General features: G+C 34.0%; 2 protein-coding genes across 2 annotated transcripts; one reads left to right on the forward strand and one right to left on the reverse strand.

The window, feature by feature from the left end:
* The first annotated feature begins 7104 nt into the window (after window positions 1-7104).
* Window positions 7105-7902, forward strand: LOC111398765 (E3 ubiquitin-protein ligase EL5-like). The gene has a single exon (XM_023025851.1). It carries the CDS (start codon window positions 7349-7351, stop codon window positions 7880-7882), a length of 534 nt encoding a protein of 177 aa, XP_022881619.1. The 5' UTR covers window positions 7105-7348; the 3' UTR covers window positions 7883-7902.
* Window positions 7903-7938: 36 nt separating this feature from the next.
* On the reverse strand, window positions 7939-11191 carry LOC111398766. The gene is made up of 2 exons (XM_023025853.1): window positions 11123-11191; window positions 7939-8577 (listed from the first exon to the last, which is right to left on the reverse strand). Exons 1-2 carry the CDS (start codon window positions 11178-11180, stop codon window positions 8285-8287), a joined length of 351 nt encoding a protein of 116 aa, XP_022881621.1. The 5' UTR covers window positions 11181-11191; the 3' UTR covers window positions 7939-8284.
* Window positions 11192-11927: the final 736 nt, after the last annotated feature.

An 11927-nucleotide genomic window follows, 5' to 3' on the forward strand; every position in this document is an offset into this window, starting at 1 on the left:
TTTTTTTCGTGTCATATGTTGCCAACAGTCCGATGATTCTTTTTTTGACCTTTTTTTCTCGAGTACTTGAACTTCTTCCTCTTCAATATCCTCCAAATTAATTGGAATATTTTCACATGCATCGTAGTTAGATGGAGTACTCGAACTACCGCCAAACTGATTAATTTCATCACTTGTAAAATCCATAATAACTAGTATAATAAAAAATAATGAATATTAGACTGTAGAGTGAAAGAAATTGAATATATTAATTGTTATATGAGAAGTGAGAAAGAAGAAATTGAAACTTGAATTTGAATCTATGATATAGAAATAATGCGAATTAAAATTGATAGCAAAGTGATTTAAAACTTCAAAAATCATCTCGTATTTATAGATAAAAAAACCCGCATTATTTTTCAAATTTGAATTTCAAAAAGATAACAGTGTAAGTGTACCAATACGAAAAAAAAGGCAGCTATAGCTGCATGTGACCGGCCTCTTATTTTGAGGTTCGGCCCGAGCCTAGGCTCGATCCCTACGAGCCACGAGCCGGGCGGGCTCGGGCTTTTTCCGAGCCGAGCCACCGAGCCTTTTTGACATCCCTAGTGCAGCCTCGTATGCCACGAGACAATTGCAGGCTTGCAACTCGCTGTCAAACCAATTATTTTATATTATTTTCTTTCCTTCTTTTCTTCATTTTTTTAAAATCATTCTTAAATCTTTTTCCTTTCTTTTCTTTCTTTCTTTCCTATTCATTTTTTTTTATTTCTTGAAGAAAATATGATTTTTTTTCTTTTAAAAAAATTTAAAATATAGTTTTTCTTTCTTTTCTTAAAAAAAAGGGAAAAAATTTATAAATATTATATTGAAAGAAAAATTATTTTTTAATTTTTTGGGTCATAACTAATTTAAAATCATCGTTCCAAATTAAATTAGCATAAACTTGCATGTGAGTTTATTGATAATTATTTTTCTTGTTCTTTTTGAGGTATAATGAAATTATTTTATAGAACAAGCATGGAAATGATATTGAAGGAAGATTAAAAATCAAAGTCCAAACGAGAAACATCATGTAAACGATGAGTATTTTTAACCATTCTTTAAGCCTATTTTGTGCACACATTAAGGACAAAGTGTATTTTTTAAGTTTCGGAGTGTAGATTAGTTAGTAAGTTATACTTCCTTGTTTGTGAATATTTTGAAAAAATATATATATTTTACGTGTATTTGTATGAGTTGGATAATCTTGTTGACTAATTGAAGTTATTTGAAATTGTTTATGTTTCATGAAGTGTGAATAGGTGATCCAATTTTTTTGCTAATTCGATATTTGCTTATGTAAGATCCTATTATATTGAGCATAATAGTCATGATAATTATTATGAATTTTTGGATCGGTTATCTTGATAAAATAGGTTAAATTGATTTTGAACTTAGGTTGACGAATCAAGATCCTAATTAAAAACACAACTACTTAACCAATTGAACAGAATAGTTTGGGACTGGTTGATCCATTGTTAGGAGCTATTTAGATATGTGTTGATTTCGTGCATGTTGAATATTTGTGTGCAATGTTATTGTACTAATAAGTATAGGCTAGGTAGTAACTTTTACTAGGGGTTAGATTTCGATTATTTATTCAAAAAAATTAAAGGCATTTCACTAGTCATGACATGTAGAAAAAAGTTACCTACGTTGTTATGTGCAGCTAGTCTTTAGTAATTTGACCTATTCATCACCAATGTTTAGTAGACGGTCGATTGGAGAAGTAGGCTGTTTGAAATATAGAGTGAAAACTACCTTCGGAAAAAAGAGGGAGGGGGGAGAAGAAGAAGTAGATCCCAAAAACAAAAGAAGGGGCACAATGAAAAACAAAAGAAAAGAAAAACACTATGTTGGGACAATGGCCAAAACAGCTCTAAGTACCATTTTTGTCCTGCTAAGTCTTGTGTAGTTAAGTTGGAATTTAGACTTTTGGTAAGGGTTATTATCTTAATTGAAATTTTGAGGTTGAAAAATTCAACTTAAGGATTATCACGTAGTAACTTTCATTGGTGAAACCCAACCAAGCCTAAGCAGGGATGAAATTGTGAATCAACCTTAGAATATACACTACGGGTATGTGATTGAAAAATAAGTTTGGATGGGTATCTTACAAGAGAAAAAGGAAATATTTGACTATTGATGGTCGAAAATAACCAACTTAAAAATTCATGATGATTTAATTGGCTATACACGTCCACTCATCAATCAAACGTTGAACAAATAAAGAATTAGTTTTAGTTGCACTAACTATAAACTTTTGTGAATTATCAAACGATTTCAATACTTGATGCTAGTTCGACAAAATTATCTAATGCATTTATATTTTTATTTATTTGGTTGTGTGTTTAATAGATAGTTTTGTTGGAGACAAACAAGAGTTTTAGTTTTCGAGAATTTTATAAGTGCATTTTAAATTATTATTTTGCATGAATATCTACTTAATTTAGGTTAAATTTGGTTAATTATAGGTAAAACTCGGATTGGACAAGTTTGGATGGGATTGGATTAATGTTGTAAAAAATTAAGGAATTGAGGAGCAAAATAATCAAACCTTGAAGTGAAGGACCTATCATACAAATAAAGAGGACCTGGGATGCGTAAGAACTCAATGTGGAGGACCAAAGTGCACTTAACTATAAAAAATTTCAGCATTTGTGGGATTCCTATATAGACTCAAATTCCACATTAGAGAGATGCTTGAGTACTCCTTTTTATAGTTAATAGAGACATCTATATATATGATGTTTCATTCTTTTTATAGGACACACAATTTTAGAGAGGGAAAAATACGTAATCATTAAGGTCAAAAGGCCAAAAGCTAGGGTTTGAAAACTTTTGAGTTTAAAGAAAATTCTTAGTGCAGTATCCAATTCATTCAAACATCATGATTTCAAAACCTAATTGTGAATTTTATACTTTTTTATTATTTTTCTTTCTTTAGTATGAGTAGCTAAATTATAGTCAGGACAAACAATGAAATTTATGTGTGACCCTTTAATTTATCTTTCAAAATTCTAGTTCTCAATTTTATGTGTTGATTTTATTTGTGGTGTTTTATGCTTTGAATTGCTTGACCAGTAATTCAATGATCACCTTTAATGACTCAAGAAGTGAGTTTTAGGTTTGGACTACATAGCAAAACTTGGAACTAGTATAAAAGTGTTGAGATACATTTTCTAGTTAATGCAGTTGTTACATGGATTCTTAAAGATTTAAGACGTTTAACTAAGGTGTATCTAAATTCACATTGAGATATATAATTGACTCAGTTAGATAGAATCAATTTGACCGAAGACTACATTAATAATGAATCTTGATTAGCGGTAAAACTGTAAGTTGTAGTACCCATATTCGTAGTTTAAAACTCGAATTCGATAAATTTTGCGCCTAGATTAATTTAAATTAATTAGAATAATTTAGATAAACAATCACCCATATATTCTTTGTTTTATGTCAAATAAAAGTTAGAAATAGTAAATTAAATGTTAAATTATCTTCCTCATGAGAACAATCATTTGGCCTCATTGATTCATTATATTACTTATTACGATTCGTACACTTGCGGAATATAAAATCAACACCACCAACCCTCTTCAATTTACGAGGTAAGTGATGTTGCAAGTGGTTTAAGTGAACTTGTTTCGTATAATTTAATTTTCGAATTCGTTTGGGTGTCCTATATGTTTATGATAAGATGGTTGGCATTTAATAGTGCTACGGACAAGGATTTCTATCATCTATGTTCAGAGTAGTTCATGTGATAACCTATACGTATGTTACGAAAGTTTGTCTTCCTTAGTTGAAAGACAAGTTGCTTGTTCACTGCAAACACTTAATGAGATTTTTCTCCCTTTTGGTAACAGGTTGGAGCTAGATATTGGTTGGTGGTGGTGGAGAAATTGTAAATTATTTTTATATTAAGAACGATTTATTTTATTGGCTATTATTTCTCCAAACTCTACATGTTGGGAAAAATCACTTTAGTATTTGTCTCGTATGTTTTTAAAAATAAATGAATATTATTTTTTAATTATTTTCTGTAGTCTGCGTGGATGATTTGGTGATTCTTAGGTTATCAAGAACTCAGGTCGTTACACCCATACTTATCTATATATAATGATTTTCAAATAACGGTAACTTTTTGATGTTTAGTGGGAGGTAAGTGAACAATGTATATACAATAGAAAACACGTATGGAATTATAATCAGAAGAAACGCCCAATAAACAAGAATATGAGAATTTAAGATGTAAAGTATTAATCAAATACGCAACCGTAAATAATGCTTTTACCCAAAATCTAAAAGGAACGGGGGATTCAAGAATCAAGGTATGAACAACATCCAAAAGATGTTGAATCTTATGCTCGATGAACCATTCTATTTAAGATCATGTAAGGACATGAACGATAGGAGAAAATACCCATCTGTTATAGAAAAGAATGAGAATCCTAGACATATATTCCTCACTAGAATCATAAAGTAAGATCTTAATACGTGAAGAAAATTGAGTTTGTGTATAAGCAAAAAAAGCTTGAAATGTAGATAACACATCAGCATTAGAACAAAGAAAATAGACCAAAATGAAATGACTATGATTATCAATAAATGTCACAAAGTACATGTATTGACTCATACCCCCTGAACAACAATATGAATAATCTCAAAATATACGGAACCACAACTACTATGTCGTCGTAAAGGTCAAGATTTGCTTTTACCACCAAGCTTACAAGAGGCACAATCTAAAGACAATTGAAAAACATCATTCGTATTATTTACAAAAGCGTGTTTTACAATATGTGTTAAAATAACAAAGTTAGGATGACAATTTCTTATGTCAAACATGGCTATTGTTAGCAACAATTGAATAACTCACATAAATAGAACAAGTAACATAGAAAAACTTCCCTGTTCGTATTATTTAAAGAATCATGTGTCACAATATGTTTTAAAATAGCAGAGTTAGGATGATCCAATTTCTTATGTCAAAAATGGTTATTATTAGCAATAGCAGAACAGCTTATATAAATAGAACGATAAACGGGAAAAACTTCCCGCTTTTGGCCCTGTCGCTTTAGTTTGCCCCAACACTTAATCCTACATACGACAACCGGCACGATCAAAATGATAGCATAATTGTCTTCTACAAATTGCCCAACAAAAATGAAATTGTAAATAAACCAGGAGATAAAATATCAGTGAACGAAGATCCGAGATTGTGAATCAGAATAATAGGTAGGATAATTCCATTGGCTATTGAACATGCTGTTCACAATCATACTTACTAACATTGTGCAGGGCTTCAAGATCTTTAGTCATGTGATTGGAAGCTGCAGAGTCAATTAACCAAGAAGAGGTAAGAAAATGTGGTTTACCATGGAGACCAACAGTAAAGAGAGTTGAAATAATTATATGTTGAAGCTGCTTGGGTGTGTGAGTTGAAGAAGAACCCAAGATAGCAAGCTGGTCGGAGGCGACAGTCGTCGCAGTATGAAAAAGCAGGAGTTATTCGATTATAAACGTACATGCAATGACTTGCTTATTAATTGCAGGTAACGTGAAAGCAGGTACAAGAGTTAATGGGCCTCGAATTTCAGTTCTAAAGCACGTCATTCCAGTCAGACAATGAGAAATTTGATGGACTTCAAAATTTATGCAATTCATATTTAGGAGGCGTTTGTTTCCCATTTTTGTAAAAATAAGAATGAAAAATATAGTCGTTATAAACTTCATATACGAGATAGAAATTCAAATTTGATGGCTTGATATGATGAATAATGATCATATTTTTCATTTTAATGGTGAAAGAATGGAAAACAAACAGAGCTTACTGTGCAAAATAATATGTTGACTCTACCAATCCTTCCACTCACTACCATTCCCATCATAGCCGCAATAATAGTATGCAGTAGAAGGGTAGCCATTAGTAAGATAGCACATAGACTGATCAACGAGATCCGATAGCATGGGAGTCAAAGACCCATCCCTAGATTGAATGTGTACAGCAGTCATGTTGCCAGAATCAAAAGAAGGCTTTTTGGTTGGCCCTGGAATTTCCGGAGTTTTCGCCTGTGTGTCCAACGACAATTTCTGAAGCAGGCCAGCAGCCTGATCTGGAGGAGCGAAGGCGGCCATAGACTCCGAACTGACAGATCTCGCTTCTTTGAGAGAGGGATGGGGTTTTTAGTGGGAGAAAGAAGGTGTGAGAGTACCAGCCGCCACCAGTAAAATGCTAAAAAAATATAAAGGCAGAATTAGAAAGCAATTATGCTCTGATACCTTAAATTCTTGAATTCAAACAACATATTACACTCCATAAAAGGAGGAAAATAACACTCCATCAAAAGAGGAAGATGACGCTCCATGAAAGGAGAGATTGAAATACATCCAATGAACTAAAAGGTATACAAAGTCTTGTATTTATAAACACAAGTGTGGGTGGCTAACTAGAATAACTAACATCTAACAACCAACTATCTAACTAACTAAACTAACTAGTAACTAACCAATCAACAAACTAACTAATTTTGAATCTGCTGGAATATTCTAACAATGCCGTTGGCCCTGATAGTGTAAAAATCAGGTCCAAAACACGAGTAATGTCCGATTGTAAGATATTTATGAAAGAAATATTGATCTGACCATGGTTTCTTTCTGCTATGGAAGAAGCTGATACGTTGAGACTAAACAGAGTCAAGGAAATAATTAGCATGCTTACAATGCAAGCTGTGGTTTTTTTGGCATTTAGTCGAAACTAGGAACAAACGGTGGTAACTGTCTTGTAACGGTGTCTTGCTATGCTGTACTTTTATGATCATTTAGAGGACAACTGAAACAGAATTCAGATTGTTCGAAGATTGAGGATTGGAGAAGGGGTGAAAATCTTACAATTCGAGAAGTTTGAATGCTGTTTCAATTCTCTGTCTTCCGCCATTTATTTATTTGTTTATTTTTTTCGGGGGGAATAATTTAAGGTAGCGTTCTTTGTTTTGTTTGGGTCAAAGGTTCACCGCCTACTGTTTTTAAATTTACACAGTCTGCGAACCAGAAAAGGCCAAAATCTCAAATTTGCTCAAAACGTGTCTTTCACGGACATGAATTCAATCCAACTACTGAATGCAAATAAAATCACTTGGAAGGTCATTCTTTTGATCTAATTCCATATCAATTCCTCAAAATTTACTGGTCAAATTGAATGCACTTAGGTCTTGTTACTCAATCTTCCTGCTACATATTTAGAAGCAAAACTGGAACAACAAACATTATAATCCAAGTATAACAATTGACAAAGATTGAGGCAGAAAAATTAAATCTAGAAACCATGTCGGGAAGTTATCGTTCTACCATTGTAAATGTAATGAAGTTCAAGGACGAAGCTCCCATGACGAGCAGCAAGAATTTGGTAGCCGTCACTCTGTTAATTGCCTCATCTCTCGTGTTCATCCAGCGTCATCGGAAAATAAGGCCATCATTACGTTCACTAAGTGGTACAGTTTTCAAAGATCAGGATCAAGGTGTTTCAACAACAGAAAAGCTTGAGGAAGAAGGAGGCCTTGAACTCGATTGTGTTGTTTGCCTTAGCCGAGTGTCTCGGGGTGATAATTACATGATCCTTCCAACATGCAAGCATGGATTTCACGTCAATTGCATTGATGCTTGGCTGCAGAGGCATTCTACTTGTCCTCTATGCAGATGTCCAGTTCCTCGTACTCCCGTCCAGTATTGCTCCATTAGTACTCAGGACCCAAATTTAGATGCTTTGATCTCTTATATTCTTCGTTTGTTGGATCATGTTCGGACATGGCTGATGTACCCACTCAATGCTTTGAGCGAGGACTGTCTTCGTTTTCCTTGAAGATCAAGATGAATACGACAGAGACCCATTTTTTGGGGAGAAAAGTACAACATTGATAGAAAGAAAGTGAAAACCGTAGCATTCATTCTTTTTTTTTTTTTTTTTTTTTTTTTTTTTTTTTTTTTTTTTTTTTTTTTTTTTTTTTTTTTTAAATGTTTCATTGTTTTCATTCGTCCTCCCAAATTTAACAAAATTCCAGACTCAATGACACCTTTCTTCCAGAAAAAGGCTACATATGAACCTTTTCCAGTATCTCAAGCACAATTTCCTTTCTGATACATACAATTGTGATTTATGTTTCCAAAATAATGTGAAGAAATATAAATCTCAGAAAGCGATGTGCCATAAGTAATACAATTAATTGATCTCCTCCAGTTATGTTCTATACGACGAACACCTAAATCATCGGAGCTTCAGTTTTGAAAAGCTGAGCATAGGCTTTGCAACGGGGCGAGCAGCATCACTTCTCGCAGCCTTCTTCACATCATATTTGACCGATAAGAGAGAACAAACCAGGGCTATTAACATAGTTGGGTAGACAAATACTGCATTTGTTTGATCTGTGTTTGCAGGCTTTTTGAGAATCCCTTGACAAGGCCCCATATGACTAGAAGAGTCCCGAACATGCTCATCCTCCCGGGTTTTAAGAAGCCAATAAGTGCACCAGCCACCGAGAAATAACTTCCAGCAAGTACCTGGTCAAAGTTATTGAATATATAATTAAAACTAGACCAAGGGAAGACAACAGCATATAACAGCATATAAATTTTTCAATGGAGACTTGAAAGAGTTTCGTTGTAAGTCTGCAGCTAAATTGGGTACAGAAATGTTTGCACGACACAATATTTTCCAAGCTTGCTGTTCCATTAACAAGAGAACTTGTAACTTAATTATTGGCAATGGGAGTTGCGATAATTTTGTAGTAAAGAAGCAAATGGATTATTTGAAATTACCAACAGAGTGATTGAGATGACAGCAAATAAGAAATTATTGCTCCATCACATGAAAAGTGTTCAGCAATTCTTTAAAACCTTTAGGGTCCTGATAACAGACTGATATTAATATAGACACGATATTTTAAGAACGTGATATTTTCTAATAATAAAAAAAAAAAAAAAAAAAAAAAAAAAAAAAAGAGGAAAAGAGGAAAGTATCATTGTGGAATGGATACATGGATGAGACTTCAAAGTGTGCTGGTTGAAAAGAGGAAAATAAACAGATTGCAAACTATCACCAACTGTTAAAGAACTTTAACCTGTATGGACAATCTACCCACCTTCTATGAATTTCTCTCTCCAGTAGTAACTTCTATGACCAAACTAATTCCAACTGTTAAAAACTAAAAATTTCACTGTGGAACTCAAAATTGAGACTGCCTTCAAAAGAAAAACAAGGAAACAGAAAGGTATTCAACGTGTATTAGTTGGAGAAAATCGACTATACTCTACAAATCGAAACAGGCATAAAACAACGAACTTATCATACAAGGAAAAGGAAAGGTATGGAACCTGCATTCATTGGTTGTTGTTGGACAACTATGGTCTATATGATTAAAACAGACATACAACAGCTGGCTTAAATGTTTTAGAAAACTTTTGTATCCTTGGAAATAGAGAGGTATACTAATAAGCAAAGTGGCCATAAATGAGTTCACGGTAAATATTGATGCAAATATTAATAAGCACGACTTCAATAATTTTTTATTTTTTATTTTTTATTTTTTTTGGGGCGGAGGAACCCTGAGAAAATAAACAGTAGGAAGATAGGAAATCAGTGATAAAATAATCGGCCAGAACATGCCGTGGCACCGAGGCCCTGACAGACGACAGAATGCCAAAGAAGGGAAACACAACTGTATGTCTGCACCAAACAATGTGCCGTCTGAGATAAAATCATCTCAACAAAGCTCTTATCTCATATCCTCTTTTCCACATCACTCTATCAAGTATCAAGAGGAATCTCAAAAAGTTAAATTATAAAAGTTTGTGATTTAAAGTTCGACCCATCCACTAGTATTGCCATTGATAGTAGCTTTATTACTTCTCTTAAACAGTGGATCCAGCGAAATGATGCCTTCTAAAATATAGAGAATGCACAAGGAAATACATGTATCGGCATGTAACCTGCGGAGAAAAATATGTCATGAATTCATCAGTTGAATAATCCACTTTGCAAGGAGAGAACTAAAGTTCAATGAAACAGTAACTAGCTTCAGTACATCAAGCACTCTGTATTTGTAGGGAATAGAAATCAATCTACTTAGAATGTTTAATTGACCAGCTTGTTAGAAATTTTACGAAGAAAATAGAGTAGAAAAAACAAACCCTGATAATCCGGGATTATAGCACGGTCATGTTTAAAAAATCATCTGATTGTATCCTAAAGATTATTTTCTCGTAATTTGTATATCTTATATTTGTTACTTTCCAACTGCAGTCACTTTTCAAACAATTGTTGCAATAAGAAAGATTGACAAAATCAATTTGAAAGGACAGTATAATACGAATTCATTTCCAGCTTCTCATCGTTGTAGTAATATGTTTAAATTTAATAGATTTTAAAAATTATAAAGAAGAAGAAAAATTTTAAATAATACTTCTAACCCAACTACAACAGGAAGCATAAAATTCATAATATATCAAATTACATCAGGCACTTAAAAATCAGGTGCAGAAATTATTATTAAAAAAATGATCAACCCAAATCTAAAAAACACAAGCTAACCAATATTTTCTCCTAAATTAAGAGCAAATTAGTAAATCAAACTCCAAAGGTCAAATCAAACTCCGGCTGAACAAGGACCCCCATATACTTAAAAAAAGGTTGAACCCCAACCTTGAAAGCCCCCACGTCCCCGCCCTAGAGTTTTGTAAGGGAAGTAAATCACGGAATGTGCTCTAACAGACCAAGGAACAAGAGCTGCATGCACACTGCGTCTACCAGAAGTTCAATTTCATGTCACAAAAATCGAACCCCCATACTGCGGCTGCCAGCAAGTCGTGAGATAACCCCACTCCTGTCCTTTGCACCACTGGACTATGCTCCAGGGGGCAAAAACCCCCATATACTAGAACATGATAAATCCGGCGTTCAACAGAAATCCATGTAGATTTACAAGACAGAAAATAATATTCGCAGATGACCATGTTCATTGGATATATAGCAATATAAAGTCGATAACTATGGGATTTGACCTGAAAAGAGGGACCTGAAGAATGCCGAGGAAAAAGACATGCGTACTTCGATAAATTTCTCCACTTTCTCTATGACGCCACCGATGGTATTTTTGTTGTACCATTCGCCAGTTAAGACTGCAAGAATTTTCTGTGTGGGTGATCACAGGGTCGGGAGAAGTGAAGAAAAAAAAAGGTTGAATCCAACCTTGAGGGCCCCACCGCCCCGTCCCTCGAACATTGTGAGGGAGGTAAATCGCGAGATGTACCCCAACAGGTCAGGGAACTAGAACTTTCGTGTACATTGGTGCCCATAAAAGAGTTCAATTCAATATCTCCGGAATCGAATCCTCATACTACGGCTGTCAGCAAAGTTGAGATTACCTTACTCGTGTCCTTTGCACCACTGGATTATACCCCGGGGAGCCGGAAGAGGTGAAGCAAAGTCGATGGAGGAGAGCTCGAGCAAAATTGGAATTGTAAAAAGTACATATTAAAAAAAATTGCATTTATTTGGAAAATATCTTATTATAAAGTTCTACTTGTACATAATTATGACACGTTCTAACCCAACTACAATAGGAGGCATAAAATTCATAATCTATCAAATTACATCAGGCACTTAAAAATCAGGTGCAGAAATTATTATTAAAAAAAATGATCAACCCAGATCTAAAAAACACAAGCTAACCAATATTTTCTCCTAAATTAAAAGCAAATTAGTAAATCAAACTCCAAAGGTCAAGTCAAACTCCGGCCGAACAAGGACCCCCATATACTAAAAAAAAGGTTGAACTTCAATCTTGAGAGCCCTCACGTTCCCGTCCCTAGAGCTTTGTAAAAGAGGTAAATCGCGGGATGTGCCCCAACAG

Source organism: Olea europaea, chromosome 8 (genome assembly GCF_002742605.1).
Source record: "Olea europaea var. sylvestris chromosome 8, O_europaea_v1, whole genome shotgun sequence".
Taxonomy (NCBI): domain Eukaryota; kingdom Viridiplantae; phylum Streptophyta; class Magnoliopsida; order Lamiales; family Oleaceae; genus Olea; species Olea europaea.